This window comes from Stylophora pistillata, chromosome 3 (assembly GCF_964205215.1).
Source record: "Stylophora pistillata chromosome 3, jaStyPist1.2, whole genome shotgun sequence".
Lineage (NCBI taxonomy): Eukaryota > Metazoa > Cnidaria > Anthozoa > Scleractinia > Pocilloporidae > Stylophora > Stylophora pistillata.
In genome coordinates, this window is record NC_142521.1 from 35,101,967 (window position 1) to 35,120,118 (window position 18,152).

Here is an 18,152-nt window from a genome sequence, read left to right on the forward strand (position 1 = left end):
TTCTTATTTTGAAAACAAGCAAAAATGAATCTAAAAAGTGACTGTAACAAGTGCCTGGTCCGTGATGCATTGCCTTTCAAAAGCCAAGCCTAGCAAGGCTTTTGAAGTTTAAGTTTGCAGCCAATAGTTTTGATCATTAGCGTATCTTCCTCTTAATGAAAATGCGACTTCGTTTACGTTTCTATCCATATTGTCGAGGGGTAGGAGCTGTTGTTGCTGTGGTTGCTTAATGTTTCATTTCCATTTTTTCTTAAAGGGTTCTAATGGCACAAAATCCCAAAGCACGTCACGTGATGTTTAACTCATTTGTCAATCTACCTGCGTTGGAAGATTTGTAAGTAGGTCGTGCAAAATTCTCATCATCCTTAGAAGTATTAATTAGATTATTCTCGAAATATTATATGTTCTGAAACTTACGACCTGGGGGGCGATTATTTATTCTCTAATTTTCATTTCGTTCACATTTATTTTATTGCCTTGTTTTTTCTTTCTTTTTCAATCATGCTTTATTATTTCCATGGTTTTCGTGCTTCTAGAGGAAACAAAAATTGATGAAAAGAAAACCAAATTTAAAAAATGGGCTTAATAGTTAATAGTGTAAAGAAAGTTAAAAATATATTTCTTCCTTTTTTTCTTTTTTTTTTTAACAGGTGGTTGAACAATAACGGATTTCGAACATTTCCACATCCATCACTGTCCCACGAGTTAAGACCTGCTTTAAAGTCTCTGTAAGTGTTCACGTCCTCATTAAAAACTTATCAATTAGCTGTCACTGGACCAATTATTTCCATGGCAGAAAAGTACCACGTTTTGATTCTTGGGGGCCATGTTAGGCACCAAATTTTGTTCATGAGGTTGGGGGGGGTAACTTTCTAAAGAAACTGTGGTGCTGCGTCGGTGGGGGTTATAACCAGATAATCTGGTTTTATCGACTGAGTTAATAATGTAAATTGGCCACCATATGGAGTTTCTCAGGGGGACGTTTCGAGCTTTAGCTCATCTTAGAAGGCGCTTTGACAAGGATCCACGCACGAAACGTCAGCTTTGAAACTCTTACGGTGGCCATTATCAGCTCGGCGATAAAACCTAATTATTTTGTTATATTTTATAGCGCATTTTAACTAGCGAAAGGCTATTTTCTAGTACGTACATGTCAATTCTGAAGCTCAACTAGGTTTCATCTGACGAACTACTTTCTTAGGCATTTGGAAAACAACGAGATCGAGTCATTACCAAGCTACGACAAAGACGACTTTCCGCCAGACCTGGAAAATTTACATGCGTATGTAGCTTACCATAATCTCTTTCTGAAAGAATTTTCTGAGCTTTAGACTCGAAGCTTGCTCTCTAAGTAATGTTTAGACTTGCCTTCTAGTGATCTCAAAACGAAGCACAAACCATTCAAGCACACGCCGAACTTGGAAAAACTGTAAGTATATTCGTGTGAGACTTGCGCACCTTCATGTGTAGATTCGGCCGAGACAACTACCTGGACGTATCGTTGACGATCGTTTATTTTGCATCAATTAATTAAAGGTAATGCCTAATAAGTGATGAACGCAACTGTAGTAAATATACGATGGAGAAGCCTCAGTGCAGAAGTGCTCTGCCGATTGAATAAGTTATTGGTATGAAAACAAATAGACAAACAACGAAGGAAACATCAATATCGGCATCTTTTTCACCTTTCACCTTGTCTTAGTTGTTGTTGTTGGGCTGCAATTGTTTTCGTTATTTTTAATTTCTTTAAACTAACTTCCTCTCTCAGGTTTCTTCATTCAAATCGCATTCTAGGCATTGCAGAAGACGACTTATGGATGTTAAGCAAAATGAGTGAACTGTGAGTTGATGTGTGATTAATTTTAAACTAGAACAAATCCTCCAAATAATATTTTCCAAATAATTTCAGTCTTGAACAGAGTCGATGGAAGTCCCAGGGAAGTACCCCTCAGGAACTTCCGGTGACTTCAATCTTTGCATATGTAAAACGAGTTCTGGTCTATTTAAGAAATTCTCAAACGCTGATGTTTAAGAGTATCTTATTTAGATTTTGATAAATTCTATTTCCTTTAACTAGCTACTGATTTGTCAAATTTTATTTTATTAGTTTCTTGAGTGCGAACAGGCTGGTGAATTCGAGCGTTCATGCCAATGCATTTAGGAAACTCACAAGATTAACAGTGTTGTAAGTAATATGTAACTTCAATAATATAAACCTGTAGATGTTGGAAAGAACATTAAAGAAGCATAGTGGAATATCAGGTTAAATTAAAAGATTTCATGTTAAACTGGTAGGAAATTCTCTTCCTTCCATGAGTATGCAGATTTTCTGTACCATATACAAAGTTCACGTCATATCTCCTCCTATGCAGGCATCTTGATTGGAACAAGTTTCATTATATTCCTCTGGCAATTCAAGGGAAAAGCCGCCTTCCATCGATCGATAGCTTGTAAGTTTACACAAAAAAGTTTATCAGACAAAATTTTGTCGCATGCCATGTCATTTATAGTAAAATAACCTTGGGTATGCCCTTCCTTTTACCAGAGACCTGAAAGGAAACAGCTTTACATACGTACTTAAGGGGGCGTTTTCTGAACTGGACACCATCAGATACCTGTAAATATCGAAAATTCGTTTTGTTTCTTTGGAAGCGTTTTGTCCATTTGGTCAGATACTGAATTCTACGAATTTGCACTATTGTCTTAACTCAGACTCACGGTTTAGCTTCTTTCATTTTATTATCGACAGCTATATGCAGCACAACAAAATCGTAACTATAGAAAATGGCGCTTTTAATGAGAATATCAAGCAAATGTAAGTGTCCCTTAAAAGCCTTTTTATGAATGTGAGGTTAGAGATAATTTGGAAACTAGTGATATTGTACGTTTTAAACGTAAATTACAATCCTAAAGGTCATCCATATTTCCACCCAGTAACACGGAGGCTTTCAGTGGAAACATCGTAGGGAACCACAGATCAGCATTTCCACGTTATATTGTCTATAACTAGCATAGAGATACTTTTGCACCATTTAAGGTCGATATTAGGAACTGACATATCCCAAAACTAGGGAAATGACATCACAGACCAAATATTGATTAAGCTGCAGATATGTGTTACAGTACAATTGATGGTATTCTTCTCGCAAGCGTTAAATAACTATTGTTTATTTACATGTTTGAATTGCTTCCATTTTAGACACATGGAGGGAAATCGCTTCAACTTCAAACATGAGAATCAGTTTACAAACCTGACCAAACTGACTCAGTTGTAAGTGTCGAGTGATCTTTGTAGAAACAAATGTTTAACTAGATGAAAACTGAGTTCTGGCATACCTTTGACATTTCGCTTGAAAATACTACATGTAAGGAAAGGGGAAGTGTCAAGATGTGGTGAGGTAGAGTCAGTCCATTCAGAATTATTCAAGTTAAAACTTGAATCAGTACCACAGTAAGGTTCCTCCAACATGTAAATGTTTTTTCTTCTTCTTCCAGGGGGTTAAAGAGTAATCAAATCAACGCTATCCCAGATACAGCCTTCCATGGACTTACTAGCTTAAATTGGCTGTAAGTATAAGTTACATTAAACTGCGACTGTTAGGTCACCACCCTTCAAATTGACGCTTTTATGATTATTGTTTTGTGTTGTATAATTCGTGTTGTTTGGTTTTTTAATTTTTTTTTTCTTCACGTGTGTTACCTTGTTGATTTTAATTACCATGTTGATTTTAACTACCTTGTTGATTTTAATTACCTTGTTGATTTACATGTTTGTTTGTTTTTCTTTCGGTCAATTATCATACTAATAGTTATTTCACAAACTTGACTGAATTTTCAAATGAGTCAAAGAAACCCGAATCCATTTCCTCGATTATATGCTACTTTAGGATATTAAACATATCTTCAATTCTGATGCACTGATTGCATGAGCGATTGCAATAAAAAGGTTAAGCCTCATCACATCGGGTAAAATACACTTAGCAAAAATGCATTCAAGCGCAGTTTGTGAAATGGTTCTTGCTGTGATTCAAATATTCTGTCTTCCGGTTAGCTCAGGGAGCCAAATAGCTATGTTGCGACTCAAGATGGTTTACAAAGTGCAACTTGTTAAATACATTTTTCTTTTTAGTGATCTCGGTCAGAACCAAATCGGGCGTATCCGAAAGATTTCCTTCCGGGACCTCGTCAATACAGCCACTTTGGATTTGGATCAGAATGAAATAGCATTCATTGAAGACGGAACATTTGCAGGAGTAACACGTTTTAGCCGCTTGTAGGTGGATTGCTCAGAACGATTTTCATTTAGTGCTGTAATTAAATGATGTTGCAATAAAAAAACTACAATAATCGTAAAAAAAACCTACTGTCAAACTCAGGAAACTAAGAGACACTTGAAATGTCGGAGTGTTTCGGTTATGACGGGATAATCACTCTCTTTTTTTCCCCAGAAAACTCCAAAATAACCAGCTCACTTCTCTGCCAAATGGTGGTGACTTTCATAACAAAGAGATGAATAACATGTAAGAAGCAATATTGTTTCTTTCTTTAAAGGAAATGTTCTACATATATGTTGTGATCATATCATTGCTGATGCTCTTTCTCTTCTGGGCAAGGCTGATAGTGTAATTGTAGGCATTTCATCGTAATTGTTTAATTTCTTCAGAAACTTCTCAAATAACAGAATAACATCAATCGCAAACGGAACCTTTGTAAACGTCAGATGTATCAGCGATGGCTGCAGCAGTAGCGATAGAGGGACCAGATGGTGAGCGTGTTAGCTTTCTCTGGAACGTAGGAAAAGTCGTGACAGGTCACGTTCCCGCAACGCAGTAAACTTTCATGAACTTTTTTTTGACTCGTCACGGCCAATCTGCTCTGGTATTTTTCTTAATTTTTCTGAGATCCATTTTCTCCTAACGCATCATGCTCCTAGCCCGTTTTGTCATTGGTAAAATCAGCGGTCTCAGACGTAACGGAAAAGATACACGCACACCAGCTCGGAATTGATCATAGAAGTAACTTCCTAACTGTAACGACTCAGTGCAGTTGGAATTTCCGTTGTTTCATTTGGGTAGCTTCGCCTTGTCTCCGTCTCATCGTGAGTGTTTGCATGACCACGTAACAGTCCGTTTTCATTTCAATACAGCCGGATATATAACAGATGTAACAGCTAAAAAGAAACAACAAATGACTTTTAAAAAGTTTGGTATTCTTAGTAACATCTGAAACTTGACAATTCCTTAGGCAATTCCGAGGAAACGAAATAGTGTCAATTGACAGGGGAGCATTTCAATCATTTGATGGTAGTGCCTGCACTCTGTAAGTATAAAAGTACTTTCTTGATTGTGCTAAGTCGCGCCTGGTATCTATTGGGCTGAAGCTCAATACATATATATGGCGTAATAATATATATATCAGTCTTTAAGCAACGCTATCCATCAAACTTTCTTCCGATTCAAAGGTCAGCCTGAAGGCTCGGAGTTTTCTTATTTGTTCTGTAAGGCTTTTTACTCTCTTGGGCAAAAATTTTCACTTATTTTAAGGCGTAAAGTAGTTCCATTAGTCTTTATAGCTCATTTGCAATTTTGGAATGCTTAAATACTTGGATTGAACAAGCATCTGACACGATAGACACGGTGGCTAAATATGTGGGCATCTCTCAGAATTGGAGGGTCAGCCAAAGTGGCTTCAGCATCCTCAGCCAACTCCCGTTACTTTTACTAGTACTAAATGTATTCGTCTTCCGGTAAATGATGGAAACTGAGTACCCCTAAGCTTATTTAACACAGCTAGAAAGACAAGAAATGATCGACCTTTTTTCTCTGTACCACTGGTTTTTTATTTCACACAGAGAATTTGGAGGGGCAAACCAGAAATACAACTTGCTGAAAAGTGTTGATTCTGGAGCGTTTGACGATGTTCGAGCATGCTACATGTAAGTACTGCAGAAATATCCCCATTTGTTTCGCTATTTTGTTGCCATTTTCTGTTTGATGATTGATTTGTTGCGATTTTTTATTCTAGATAAGTTTTGCTAAAGTATTTTCTCTTTCTTTTCCTTTCTTAGAGACCTTAGCAACTTAGAATTGAAAAAGATTGCTTCTGAATCTTTCAAAGATGTTCGTGTTAGCTTCGATTTGTATGTATCATTAATTGAAGCTTAAATGAAAGATATAGACTTCCCTATATTTGTTACTAGTCTCAGTGGTCTTTTGATAATGATTTGATAAAATTTAATAATTGATATATAAACAATAGCCTCTATTTGCCGAATTGCATGACGGATTATTTAGTCCAATAATTCCAGAGCCAAGACGAAGGGAAAATTAGAAAAAATGTATAGCTTTTCCTTTCCATTTACTTTGAATAGCGAGATCAGCGGTTGTGTATTTTGAAAATTAGAGTCTAGGCAGTATGATTAGTTCGCATCGGATGATTGTAGAATAACATCAAGTCACGATCTTCGACAAACGATAGGGTGAGTATCTCCATGATGGCTCCAATATGCCAATTGGTGATTAGATTTCGAATCGCTAACATAACAGAAGAAATCATTTGAATCAAACAGAACAGCTTATTCCAAATTAAATATAGAGATAGGTTTTTGTCGCTATAGTATTTATTTATCCTCTTACCTTCATAGAGAAATGAATAACAACGAGATACGAACTATTGAAGAAAATGCGTTTTTAAGATTCGACGTCAGACACTTGTGAGTATCATATTGCGAATGAACTGTGTAGCAAAATTAACCTATTTATTCAGCAATTTTAGTTCTTGCTTACAGTGAACTTGGCACATATTTTTCTTTACAACAGAGAGCTCCGAAACAATGCTATCCAGGCAATCACAGTGAAGATGTTTGGAGACAGTGGTTCCACAATAAGAGCAATTCTGTAAGGTCCATTAGGACAGGTGTAGCAAGGTTCATTGTTAAAATCACCCTGAGCAAAATTCGCATAAAGAAGTTTCACCCAGTAGGATTCCCCTTTTTCAAAATTTCTCCCCTTAAAGAGTGGTAAAAGGCGAATTACTTCTGAGATCTAAAGGACGCATACGGCATAATTTTGAGGCTAATCTAAGCTGTCAATGGAGAAGTCTAAGAGTTTTCAGGCTGACAACTGATAAATGGCCTCAAAGGGACTCTACTGATAAAACTCTAAATTTGTTTCGACTTTTCCAAATAAATAAACTTATTTTCTCATGTCACACCATATCGAAAAATTCTTCACGCGCCTCTTTCCCACTCCAACCTCTCTAAGACTTAAGTTGTGACGATAGAAAGCTTGTGTGTTTAAAGGGCCCTATATTCGACTATGAAGATAAACAGTTCAATCTTTCCGGAACAAGTTCTCACTCTTAACGTGTTGTTTAGCGATGACAATGAAAGAGACCGGATTGGGCCGGATACCTGAGTATGCACAGACTCGGCACCCTAAATATCAGCGTCATTGTTTATGGCCATACAGAAGTTTGAGTAATAGCGTTATTGCTTCGGCTTTTTTTTTCAGAGATCTCTCTTACAATGAAATTCAAACTCTTCATGAGGATTCATTGAAAGGAGTCAAAGTCAATGGGCAAATGTAAGAACTTGAATAAGCCACCAACATTTTACTGTGTGCCGTAGAGGGCTTCCATATGCACATTCATGTTTCTTTTTAACTTAATCAAACAGAAACCGATTCAAACTTTGTACAATGTGTAGATCCTCATAATATATTTTCTTCTCCCAACAGACGGCTCAGGAACAACAAGTTAGTTATGTTTCCAGCAAAGGCTTTAGAAATGCAAGACCCAAGGGTTCTGTGAGTGTACCCTTTAAAAAGCAAACACGATAACTTGTTTGAATAGACTTTCGCGTAGTTTTGACATCTCTGGATAAAAACTCTGTTCGAACTAGAAAACTCTTGAATCTAATTAAATGTCATGCATCGAACTCTATCCATTCACCTATCTTTCCTTAGAGCTTGTTATGAATTTTTTGAGAAAAACTGTTCATTCATTTATCTGTTCCTTTGGTTCAATGATTCTCAGGGAACTGCGCCATAACCAGATTCCATCCATTCCCGTTGGTTGGCTAGATCCATTTCAAAACCTCCGACATTTGTAAGAATCTCTTCAGTATTATTCCATGTTGCAAAGAAGAACTACCGTTCAAATTTAAGATGACATGCGTTAATTGCTGTCTCTTCTTTATTGGGGTCCATTGTTGTTTAGTAGCTTTTTTTCCAAATAACTTAGATTGCAAGAATTTTGGACTAGATTACCGAGCAAGTAAAGTTTGCAATGATGTAAAAATGATTATGTTAAACCTTATTACTGTAATGGCTGATAGTTTCGAAAGAAACTGTTTGGGGCTGCGTCGGTGGGAGTAACGAAATAATTTGGATATATCAACAAAGTTGAAATGGTAAATTGGCCACCGTAATGATTACAAAAGCTGACGTTTCGAGCGTTAGCCCTTCGTCGGAGCGAATAGAGGAATTGTGGGTTGTGTGTGCTTTTAAAGGCAGAAAATGGAGCTACTTTATTGGTGGGTGCATGGAGAGTGCAACGAGGGTGCAACGAGGGTGCATGGAGAGTGCATGGAGGGTGCAACGAGAAAAACATGAATAAATTAGTGGAATGAAAAGCGTTCATTGATCCCTGTGGGATTTAGACTGCCGGTTTGAAAGATGAGCTTTTGTTCAAGATTTTTACGGCTTTCCGTGCCACCTAAGTGCAAGGAAAGACCGCAGATTGCCATATGTTGCTTAGAATGATTAGGTAAATTAAAATGTCTAGCGACTGGTTTCGATGTGTCCTTGTCATCCTTTCCACGTCTCGAAGGTGTTCTCGGAATCGTTCACCTAGTCTTCTACCTGTTTCGCCGATGTATATCTTTTTGCAATAAGTGCAAGTTATGCAATAGATTACATTAGCGGAGGTGCACGTGAAGTGATCGGTGATCTTAATGGATCGTTTAGGTCCCGATATTTTATCAGTGTTGTGAATGAAAGGACACGTTTTGCATCGTGCACGAGCGCAAAACGTGTCCTTTCATTCACAACACTGATAAAATATCGGGACCTAAACGATCCATTAAGATCACCGATCACTTCACGTGCACCTCCGCTAATGTAATCTATTGCATAACTTGCACTTATTGCAAAAAGATATGCATCGGCGAAACAGGCAGAAGACTAGGTGAACGATTCCGAGAACACCTTCGAGACGTGGAAAAGAATGACAAGGACACATCGAAACCAGTCGCTAGACATTTTAATTTACCTAATCATTCTAAGCAACATATGGCAATCTGCGGTCTTTCCTTGCACTTAGGTAGCACGGAAAGCCGTAAAAATCTTGAACAAAAGCTCATCTTTCAAACCGGCAGTCTAAATCCCACAGGGATCAATGAACGCTTTTCATTCCACTAATTTATTCATGTTTTTCTCGTTGCCATGCACCCACCAATAACGTAGCTCCATTTTCTGCCTTTAAAAGCACACACAACCCACAATTCCTCTATTCGCTCCGACGAAGGGCTAACGCTCGAAACGTCAGCTTTTTACGGTGGCCAATTTACCATTTCAACTTTGTTGATATATCCAAATTATCTTATTACTGTAAGTTGTCATTTAGGTGTGAAATCGTGTGAGCAGAAGATTACGTAAAATTATTTTGATAATTGTTTTCAGGTTTCTACCGGACAATCTAATCACCTTGGTGGAGGCTAACGTCTTTAGTAAGCTAAAAAGCCTCGAGATATTGTAAGTATTTGTCAACTCTTCGTGAAGTCGCCGAAGCCTGACTAGAGCTATTGCATTACAGCTATATGATGAGTGTCTTGTTGAGGGAACCACTCCATGCCATCACGCATGGACTGGTTTTATAAAACAAAGAGAGAGGTACTCCAGTGAAGAAATCTCATAAATTACTCATGAAATTATTAGTATCCAAGAGCTAACCTCAGGTAACTGATTTTTCTTTACAGAGAACTTCAAGACAATAAGATTAGCGTGATTGAACCAGGAGCATTCAATGGCCTAGACAAAGTGAGAAGATTGTAAGTAATAAAAAAGCTGTATAAGAGTAGTTCTACTGAATGCAACTCTATGCCTCCGTCTCGTGCTCATTTACTAACATTAAATTATCGTCATCCGAGGAGGATTAGCAGTAATTTTTAATTTTCCTTTTATCCATTTAAAACTTGTAAACATCATTGACCTCTCACAATAACAAGTTTTCCCTTTGCAGGTATTTGTATGACAACCAGATTGCATTTTTGCCGACATTCTCGACGATGAAGCAGCTTGATGATTTGTAAGTTAATTTTCTAACGATCAGATTAATACCAATAACGACAATCATAAAAGTGACTCCAATAGAGATCGTTGCGACCAAAAGATTCAGAGAAAATCTTTTCTACACAATGCTGTCTACACCCGCAGCTTCCGCTTTGCTGACAGTGATAAGGACCTCTACGATGTCTCTGTAGTGCACTACCAAACCAATTGGGAACTGATCATTTTGTTGGCTCGTAATAAAGCCTTTGAAATGACGAATAAATGACTGTGAACATATAAAAATCATTTATGTGAACTGCGGATTAATTAATCAGAGGTTGTGAGTTGAACTTCCGTAGAGTCCTGAATTTTCCAGGTTTTGTTTCTACTACTACCTAAGGAGTTTTAATTACTTAAGATCACTCGCATACTTAAAAAGTCTTTTATTGTCATTTTTAGCGTAAGCTTTGACTACTGACTATGTACTGTATTGTGTATTTTAAAGTAAACTGTTTTTCCACAGATCTCTGAAAAATAACCTTCTAGAGAATATCGGGCAGGACTGTTTTTCTAAACTCCCCAAATTACAAACACTGTAAGTATCAACACGGCTGAAAAGACCGAAGTTACTATCTTAAGTTATGAAGACTTGAGCACCGTTGTTAGATTCTGAAAACGAGAGATCTCATCTTTAAACATATTGATCAATAATTTTATCGTTATAAGTCCATCATTTATCGTGGACTAATGGTTATCAACTAATTTCATTTCAGAAATCTTGCAACAAACCAGTTGGCTTGTGACTGTAATGTTTATAACTCAATTGTTGCAGTTATAAATACACTAATTTCTACAAGAGCTGCTGTTTGCCGAACACCATCACAAGTAGCAGGAGCGAAATTCTATCCAAAGGGATCATATGAGAGTTTTTATCCTCAGCAATTTCTCTGTAGTAAGATATCTTAATCATAAAGTCATTGGTTATAATTTTTGGGAAACGAGCCGCAGATCGTTCGCAGAAATGTTTTTTCTTCTTTTATGTAAACAGAAAAATGCCTAGTAGGCATTAAAAATCATATTGTGCTAAACTCCAGCGTTAAAGTGTCGATAAATAGTTTTTCCTTAGTATACTACGGGGCCAAAAAACGCTTTACTTTTCGATCATCAGGCAGCCCTTGCATAAGAGGTTACGGCTGATGAAGGCAAACCGAATAGATTGTATTTCACTCAATATGATTTCGCATTAGTCCTCGCCAAGTCCAATGAACGATTTAAATGTAGGCGACGTTCTAGATCCTTGAAGTTCAGGATATTTCAGGATGACGCCATACCCTAAGCGCTGAACTCCAGATCGAAAGGTATTCAATTGAGTTCAACCCATTTCTCATTTGCCTTTTTCATTGGAGTTCTGTGTTTGATCAGTTTTCTCAACATAAATATATTTTAGATCCTGTTAACGTATCAGCATCAGCCCCTGGTGATTACCAACTGAACGTCACGTGGGACAGGCCTCATGAACTTCACACGTTTATCAACTTTACACAGAACACGACAACACTGAGCACGTGGGATGCTGTCAAGGTGATATCATTAATTGTCACACACTTCATAGCATCCATGTAGCCGCTATAGTTTTTATCTTCTCTTGTTGCCTGAGGCTCTTCAAATTTATAGTTTTCATGGACTTTTTCTTTTAAGGTAATTTTATCCTTGGTTGGATTGTTTCTTTTAATTAAAATTTCGTATATAAATTAGAAACCTCTTTTGTAAGTGGTAACATAGACGCTAGTGATGATCGTGGATTAGTAAAATGATTTCGATCCAGCTTAGGAGTGGATATTTTTGTCTCGGTGTGACAAAATCCAGAATCAAAACTGCGAATATCAAATGCTAGATTGGCTCACAATTCTGTTTGTAGTAACTCATTAAGCTCGCGCAAGTGGCTGCAATTTATCTACATATCTTTCCCTGGCTAGCAGACCGTAGTGAATCAAACCACGGTCCTTCACTTAGGCGTTGATGAACTCCCACATAAAATAGATTAGTGGTCAGCCATTTGGAGATGGCGCCCAAGCCCTGAAACGCGTAGCATCTAGAATGAAGAGACACGATGTTTACGATCTGATAAAGCAAATTTTGAGCACTGGATGATTAGGGTTCTGCATGAAGTGGTAGAAAGTCCTACCTTTATTGTTATTTTTGTTCCTTTTAGATTCAAAGTGTGAAGTATTCTGTCACGTGCTTAAGTGACGATGCTCCGACTTTAATGCGTACTTCGATGAAAGAATTTCTCCTCTTCACTCAAGCCGACGGCGTACGGGCCGGGACCGATTACACTTGTCATGTGACAATGACAGTATCCGCCCACAATGGCACTCATTTAGGGGAAGGTCCCTTGGGATCCTTGTGGACCAGGACGACACCGAAAAGCGAAAAGGTCTCGGTTACTACCGTGGAGGGAAAAGGTTAGCTCGTTACTGACGTTTCGTGCATTGCTTTCAGTCGTGCAGCAAGGTTACGTTTTCACAAGTCATCTTGATTGATAACGATTAAATAAAAGTAACTTTAAGACGCCAACCAGTTTGAGCCTCTACCCTCTTCCTTCGACCATGTTCAACACTACCATTGACTTTGAATAGTGACCCAAAACTAACCAATGGTCTACCACAAGTTTTTTAGGGCTTTTCTGATCTATGTACTTGCAGCTCCAGTAACTAACACGACGGCCAACAAGACTAATTACCTCCTAGATATTACATTTTACGACTTCAGGTAATGTATGCACGAAAATTTTTATTTCGGAGTTTCGTTTAGTTTCTGTGTTTTCTTTTTTTCTTACTCCTCGTTAATGAAGTGTTGGTATCTTACGTCTCATTCAGAGAAGTGATCTTTTTGCCTACTTTATTAGCAAACAATATTCTAGGAACTCCTTCGGGCACTTGCGGCTCTTTATATAATGTTATTTCATTGCCTTCACTCGGTTATGATATTTTATGCAACTGAGCGAGACTGAAATTGATTCACTGAAGTGTATTATTTTAATGTTGTATCACAGAGCTGCTGATGGTGATTTCGTTGGGATCCCAGGTAATTACCGGGAGATGTACAACAATCCAAGATATATTGCGAGCCCATATGGCAGCTGGTTAGCTATATCTTCCGATCCAACCAGAAATGGTTTCTCCGATTGGTTTAGATCCGAGTCAACAAGAAACCAACATTATGAGGGAGACCTGGAACTGAAAAAACAGTGGGAGACAGACTCAGATGGCAATCCAGTGTTTAGGTATTTCAACGACAAGTTCTTCCCAGTCGATGGCCGCGGTTGGGGAGCTGAAGGTCAACGGGACTGCTACACTAATGCCCTAAGAAACTATGGGTATGTGGCGTTTTGATGCGAAGTGTCACCCAATATTTTAACGAATAGTTCTAAATTTGGCTGAGCCCGCGTCACAAATGTGGTAATTGCTTACTTACACCAGCTCTTATAAATGTACCTTCTTCATTATGGTATGGAGTCACCTCGCTACTAGGAAGACTCGCCACAATCGTGTAATTGCAACATGTAATCGATCTCGCAACCAAGGCGCGCTTACTCACTACCAACTTATAAAATGCAGTTTAACTTACCCGGCTATTTACTTTGCAAGTCGCTCTGGCGAAGGACTGCTGATCGAAACGTCAGCTTAAAAACCCTTGGCGGTGGCCAATTTACATTACCAACTCAGTTTCTAAAACCAAACTACCTTGTTACCCCTACCGACACAACACTAAAGTTTCTTTAGAAACTTACCCCATTTTTACACTGACTTGAGTTGACGAGTCATTTTCAAATTCTAAACGGACTCGACCCGGGACGCGTGCAGTGAAAGCTATAACCCAAAGAAATAACAACGATGCGTGTTTCTTTATCACTTTACCACCTTTATTACGAAACACTTGGCATTTCTCCTAGATTCACCGCTGCGATTCGTTCAACATTCAACTTTTCGGGCCAGGAAAATATGGCTTTTGCAGGTGGTGAGGAATTGTGGGTCTTTATCAATGGCCACCTGGCATTGCAAATCTTCCACAATCCTCTCAATAGGACTATTCCGTGCGCGACAATCAACCTATCCCCCTCTAAAGAAGGTAAATAGAAAGCATAGGATCCTTAACAAAGATTTTGACTTCAAAAGATCATAAATCAGATCCTATATTTTCTCTACCATGGACGTTATATTTGTGTCTTTATTGCCTATCTAAACCATATGTTAAGGTTATTTTCTTTACACACTTCTTATTCCCCTTTCAGATTATCGATATTAAAATGGATGATCCACAAATAGCCATAGTTAATCAATATTTAAGACTCAGATAACGAACTAATTACCTTTTTCGTCAAACGCTCTTTTCTTCTATTGCGTCTCGTCCGTGTACTTCGTTAATGTATGGTACACCTTTATCCTGTCTTCAATCAAAGTTGCCATTTTGTCTTAAAGGTGAGAGTGAGGTTGTTCCAAAACACGGCGTGATTGTCGATGAGAAGTGTCAAGAGTCAGAACATCTCACATCACAAGCTTTGAACCTGACATTAAGAGTAAGAAGAAACGATGAGCACACATTTAATTGTGCTGTACTCGATAAAGCTACTGGATGCAAGTTATGTCTTCAAAAGGACTTCAATTTAATTTAACTCCCGTAACGTTGAATTTTTTTTCATCATGTTAGATGGGTGAGCCTTACCGTTTGGAAGTCTTCGTGGCCGAGCGATTCAAATGTGACTCCAATCTGTTTTTTCAAACCAGTGGAGTTAAGTTCATTCGAAAGTGGGAAGAGACTCTTCCTGTTGATTACATGTCTGACATCAGTGAGAATCTGCATGTTGGTGCTTTGGTTCAGGTATGATGTCATTACAACACACCCATTTACCAACATAAGCTTAGAATTTGCATTCCACATGATCCATTTGAACCATAGGAAAATAGAGCCTGTTGGAACAAGTCTCGTAACACATTTTTTTTTCTGCACTCAGGAGTTTGAGGTGTCAGATGCCTTTTCTGTTGGACCGTACGAGGTGGAAATCTTGTCTGGAAATGAACAACGCAGATTCGATGTCAAAGAGGGAACGTTCACCCCTTCGTCACCTCCAGCTACAGCAGAACCTCCATCCTTTGTATTGGACAATGAGACAATCTACTTATGTCCAAATGCAACTGCTAATGTCACTGTTCGACCCATCACTAGCGCTTCCCCAGGTTTGAACTGATTCAAAATAGAACCTCTCTGCGACGGCCAACTTGAACAGCGGACAGTACATTTGTCGAGGAGAGAGATGGCCGCCAAAGCGAGATAGTCGTGTAATGAGGCATGTGCTTTTTTTGAGCGGCTCACAAGCAAATTTTTCTCGAAAAAACGAACACAATCCAAATAGTCATTGAGTATTGCAGAATGGTAATTTCTTTTGGGCGAAAGACAAGGGCTTTCCTCTTGAACAAGCTTCTATGTGATAGCTACCGTTGTGGAAAAGGGGCCGTCGCAAGGAGTTTAAAATAAAACTGTGTATGAAGCGTTCACTGGGACAGTTAGAAGGGGTAATTTTGTAAACGTGGCCTTTAATGTAGTTTCGACTGTAACTTATTTCAGGTTGCAACTAAATCAGGTTAATCCTTTTCTCGAGTTGATCTTTTATGAGAGCTAAAGAGTAACGAACTCGTAGAGTATGGTCTCACACGGGCTTGTTATCACTACTTACGAGTTTTGATATCTCTGTTTATCTCAGAAATCAAGACTTTTACTATAAACAGTCCGACTGCTCAGTTGATCCTTAACTCCCCGTTGGACTACGAGCATACAAAGAGTTACTTATTGACCCTGAGAATAACAGATACAGGAAAAGTAGCACGCCCCTCTGGAAATATCACGATCCGGGTAAAAAGGAAATTATGAGACTTTTTACGGTATTGTTTTCAAACTGGAAAGAAACAGCAACGTCATTATACGTATATAGTTAAAGAGGGTGGAACACATGGCGAAAAAAAGTTCATAATCCAACTCCTCAAAAGTAATTGTTAATGTAAGATACTATTTTGCGTAGCTACGCAGATAAATCGCAGCGAAAAAGACAGGTACAGGGGTAAAAAACGAGAGAAATGCAAAATGGATGAAGATCATTTCTGTCTTATTACTAGAGTGGAAAGACCGGCATGAGGATTCTAAGCACTCATGAGAAATCGCACCTCAGAGAAAGGCTCTGTAGTGAGTTAGGCTATTTATTGGTTCATGTGTCACACGCGCCCTGTATACTGTTAGGATCGGCAATTTTGAAAACTTCATGTGTGGAGACAGAATAAGAAAGATGATAAATGTTCTTTTACGCCCCTAAGGTTTTCGTTTTGGACTACAACGATCACTGCCCGGTGTTGCCAAATGTCAATTACGACCTCAAGCCTATTCCTCCTCTTCAAAAGGACGCATTCTTTGTCGCCATGGCACAGGATGGAGACAGTGGAACCAACGGAAAGATTACATATAAGAGAAGTCATATCCTGGAAGCAATGTAATTGTGGAAATATTTATAAATTAGAAACAATTTGAAGTTTTTTACTCCCCCTTCAGGCGACCAGATGTCGGTTATGAGATACAAATGGCTAGAAATGTCTTTTATGTCGACGACAAATATCGGAAAACAAATTATGATATAGAGGAGCAACCAAGTCAAATGGCTTCCATCTGCTAGAAAAATGTTTTGAAAACTCAGAGCCCTCTCCTTCTAATCTCAAGCTTTTAAAAGTTGCGTATTAAGACTGAAAGCTCAGAGCTTTATGTTACTGACAAATTAGGTGATTAGAATTATATCCTGACTCAATCTTCCAACGTTGATGAAGAAAGTGAATGAACACGACGAAATGCACACAAATTTTTCTCTGAAATAGGTTTCTGCATTCCTATTACCCTTCCCATGCTTCAAAACATACATGCATTTCAGTCATACAAGGTTGTCAACTCATCAACTCACCTTTGCGAGAAGGTTGGTCAGGGTTAGATGCACTGATACCAACCTTTTGTATCCCTCTGGACTAAGGTTGTATCATTAACGGCTTAGTGATATTATGTATTATTTACTGTTCATTTTTCATTCTATGAAGACCTCTAATCGAGGCCACGCGGTTCGCAGTCAAGAATGGTTCTGAATTTATTTGGAGTAACAAAACTATCGAATGGACTTACAAATATTTCATATTTGCCGTGGACGGAGGAAATCCAAAACGAGGAGACAGAATACCGCTGACCATAACGTTCAATGCTACGTGCCAAGAAACTGGAGGGATTTTTGTAAATGCAACGAGTGGCGAAGTGTTCTTCAGGGCACCGGGCATGACGGGATCAGAGTATCGTGAGTTACTATACCATTACAACAATTTCCAATCGTGTGTCGACTGTAATTTGGAAACACCTTCACACGCTCTTTATTTGGTCTTTATTTGGTGGTGGTGTGGCGCAAGAGAACTTGCGCCACACCACCACCCTCTAAACTGAATGTGTTTTAGTGGCTCGCGTTTACACTGATTGAGGTCCGCTACTCATGTTCACCCTGATTATATCATTGGTTCCTCATGATTGTTTTCTTTTTTTTGATTAGCTATTTACTATGATTTTAATAGCTTGTGTCTCAAGATCTCAGGCGTTACTTAACCCATTCCATGAGTGACCAAGAAAGAATTTCTATTCACAGTATCAATACCATATCAAGCAGACATAAGACGAGAATGAAGAGATAAATCACTTAGGGGATTATTAGTTGATCTTGTTCCAAATTAATTGAATTTATATCATAAGAATTGTACTACAGAGATTTCGGGAGTCAAAGGGTTAAATTGTTTTGCAATTTTAAAAGTGTCCCTA

The 18,152-nt window shown here is 38.3% G+C and overlaps 1 protein-coding gene across 3 annotated transcripts in view; it reads left to right on the plus strand.

The window, feature by feature from the left end:
- The window catches only part of LOC111341913 (uncharacterized), a 50,102-nt gene that overhangs the window by 10,594 nt on the left and 21,356 nt on the right, over nucleotides 1-18,152 (plus strand). For all 3 annotated transcript variants that reach the window (XM_088753658.1, XM_088753659.1, XM_088753657.1), the window contains 38 exons: nucleotides 257-334; nucleotides 651-728; nucleotides 1,202-1,282; nucleotides 1,376-1,429; nucleotides 1,769-1,840; nucleotides 2,108-2,185; nucleotides 2,373-2,450; nucleotides 2,546-2,617; nucleotides 2,750-2,815; nucleotides 3,200-3,271; nucleotides 3,496-3,567; nucleotides 4,130-4,273; nucleotides 4,449-4,520; nucleotides 4,664-4,765; nucleotides 5,245-5,319; nucleotides 5,852-5,935; nucleotides 6,068-6,139; nucleotides 6,644-6,712; nucleotides 6,819-6,896; nucleotides 7,512-7,583; nucleotides 7,737-7,805; nucleotides 8,035-8,106; nucleotides 9,681-9,752; nucleotides 9,977-10,048; nucleotides 10,240-10,305; nucleotides 10,792-10,863; nucleotides 11,042-11,220; nucleotides 11,716-11,849; nucleotides 12,481-12,733; nucleotides 12,974-13,040; nucleotides 13,324-13,647; nucleotides 14,224-14,399; nucleotides 14,750-14,847; nucleotides 14,979-15,149; nucleotides 15,283-15,505; nucleotides 16,030-16,178; nucleotides 16,634-16,806; nucleotides 17,396-17,643. In XM_088753658.1, coding sequence (XP_088609784.1) covers nucleotides 257-334; nucleotides 651-728; nucleotides 1,202-1,282; nucleotides 1,376-1,429; nucleotides 1,769-1,840; nucleotides 2,108-2,185; nucleotides 2,373-2,450; nucleotides 2,546-2,617; nucleotides 2,750-2,815; nucleotides 3,200-3,271; nucleotides 3,496-3,567; nucleotides 4,130-4,273; nucleotides 4,449-4,520; nucleotides 4,664-4,765; nucleotides 5,245-5,319; nucleotides 5,852-5,935; nucleotides 6,068-6,139; nucleotides 6,644-6,712; nucleotides 6,819-6,896; nucleotides 7,512-7,583; nucleotides 7,737-7,805; nucleotides 8,035-8,106; nucleotides 9,681-9,752; nucleotides 9,977-10,048; nucleotides 10,240-10,305; nucleotides 10,792-10,863; nucleotides 11,042-11,220; nucleotides 11,716-11,849; nucleotides 12,481-12,733; nucleotides 12,974-13,040; nucleotides 13,324-13,647; nucleotides 14,224-14,399; nucleotides 14,750-14,847; nucleotides 14,979-15,149; nucleotides 15,283-15,505; nucleotides 16,030-16,178; nucleotides 16,634-16,806; nucleotides 17,396-17,643 — 4,187 coding nt within the window. The remainder of the gene's footprint in view (nucleotides 1-256; nucleotides 335-650; nucleotides 729-1,201; nucleotides 1,283-1,375; nucleotides 1,430-1,768; nucleotides 1,841-2,107; nucleotides 2,186-2,372; nucleotides 2,451-2,545; nucleotides 2,618-2,749; nucleotides 2,816-3,199; nucleotides 3,272-3,495; nucleotides 3,568-4,129; nucleotides 4,274-4,448; nucleotides 4,521-4,663; nucleotides 4,766-5,244; nucleotides 5,320-5,851; nucleotides 5,936-6,067; nucleotides 6,140-6,643; nucleotides 6,713-6,818; nucleotides 6,897-7,511; nucleotides 7,584-7,736; nucleotides 7,806-8,034; nucleotides 8,107-9,680; nucleotides 9,753-9,976; nucleotides 10,049-10,239; nucleotides 10,306-10,791; nucleotides 10,864-11,041; nucleotides 11,221-11,715; nucleotides 11,850-12,480; nucleotides 12,734-12,973; nucleotides 13,041-13,323; nucleotides 13,648-14,223; nucleotides 14,400-14,749; nucleotides 14,848-14,978; nucleotides 15,150-15,282; nucleotides 15,506-16,029; nucleotides 16,179-16,633; nucleotides 16,807-17,395; nucleotides 17,644-18,152) is intronic.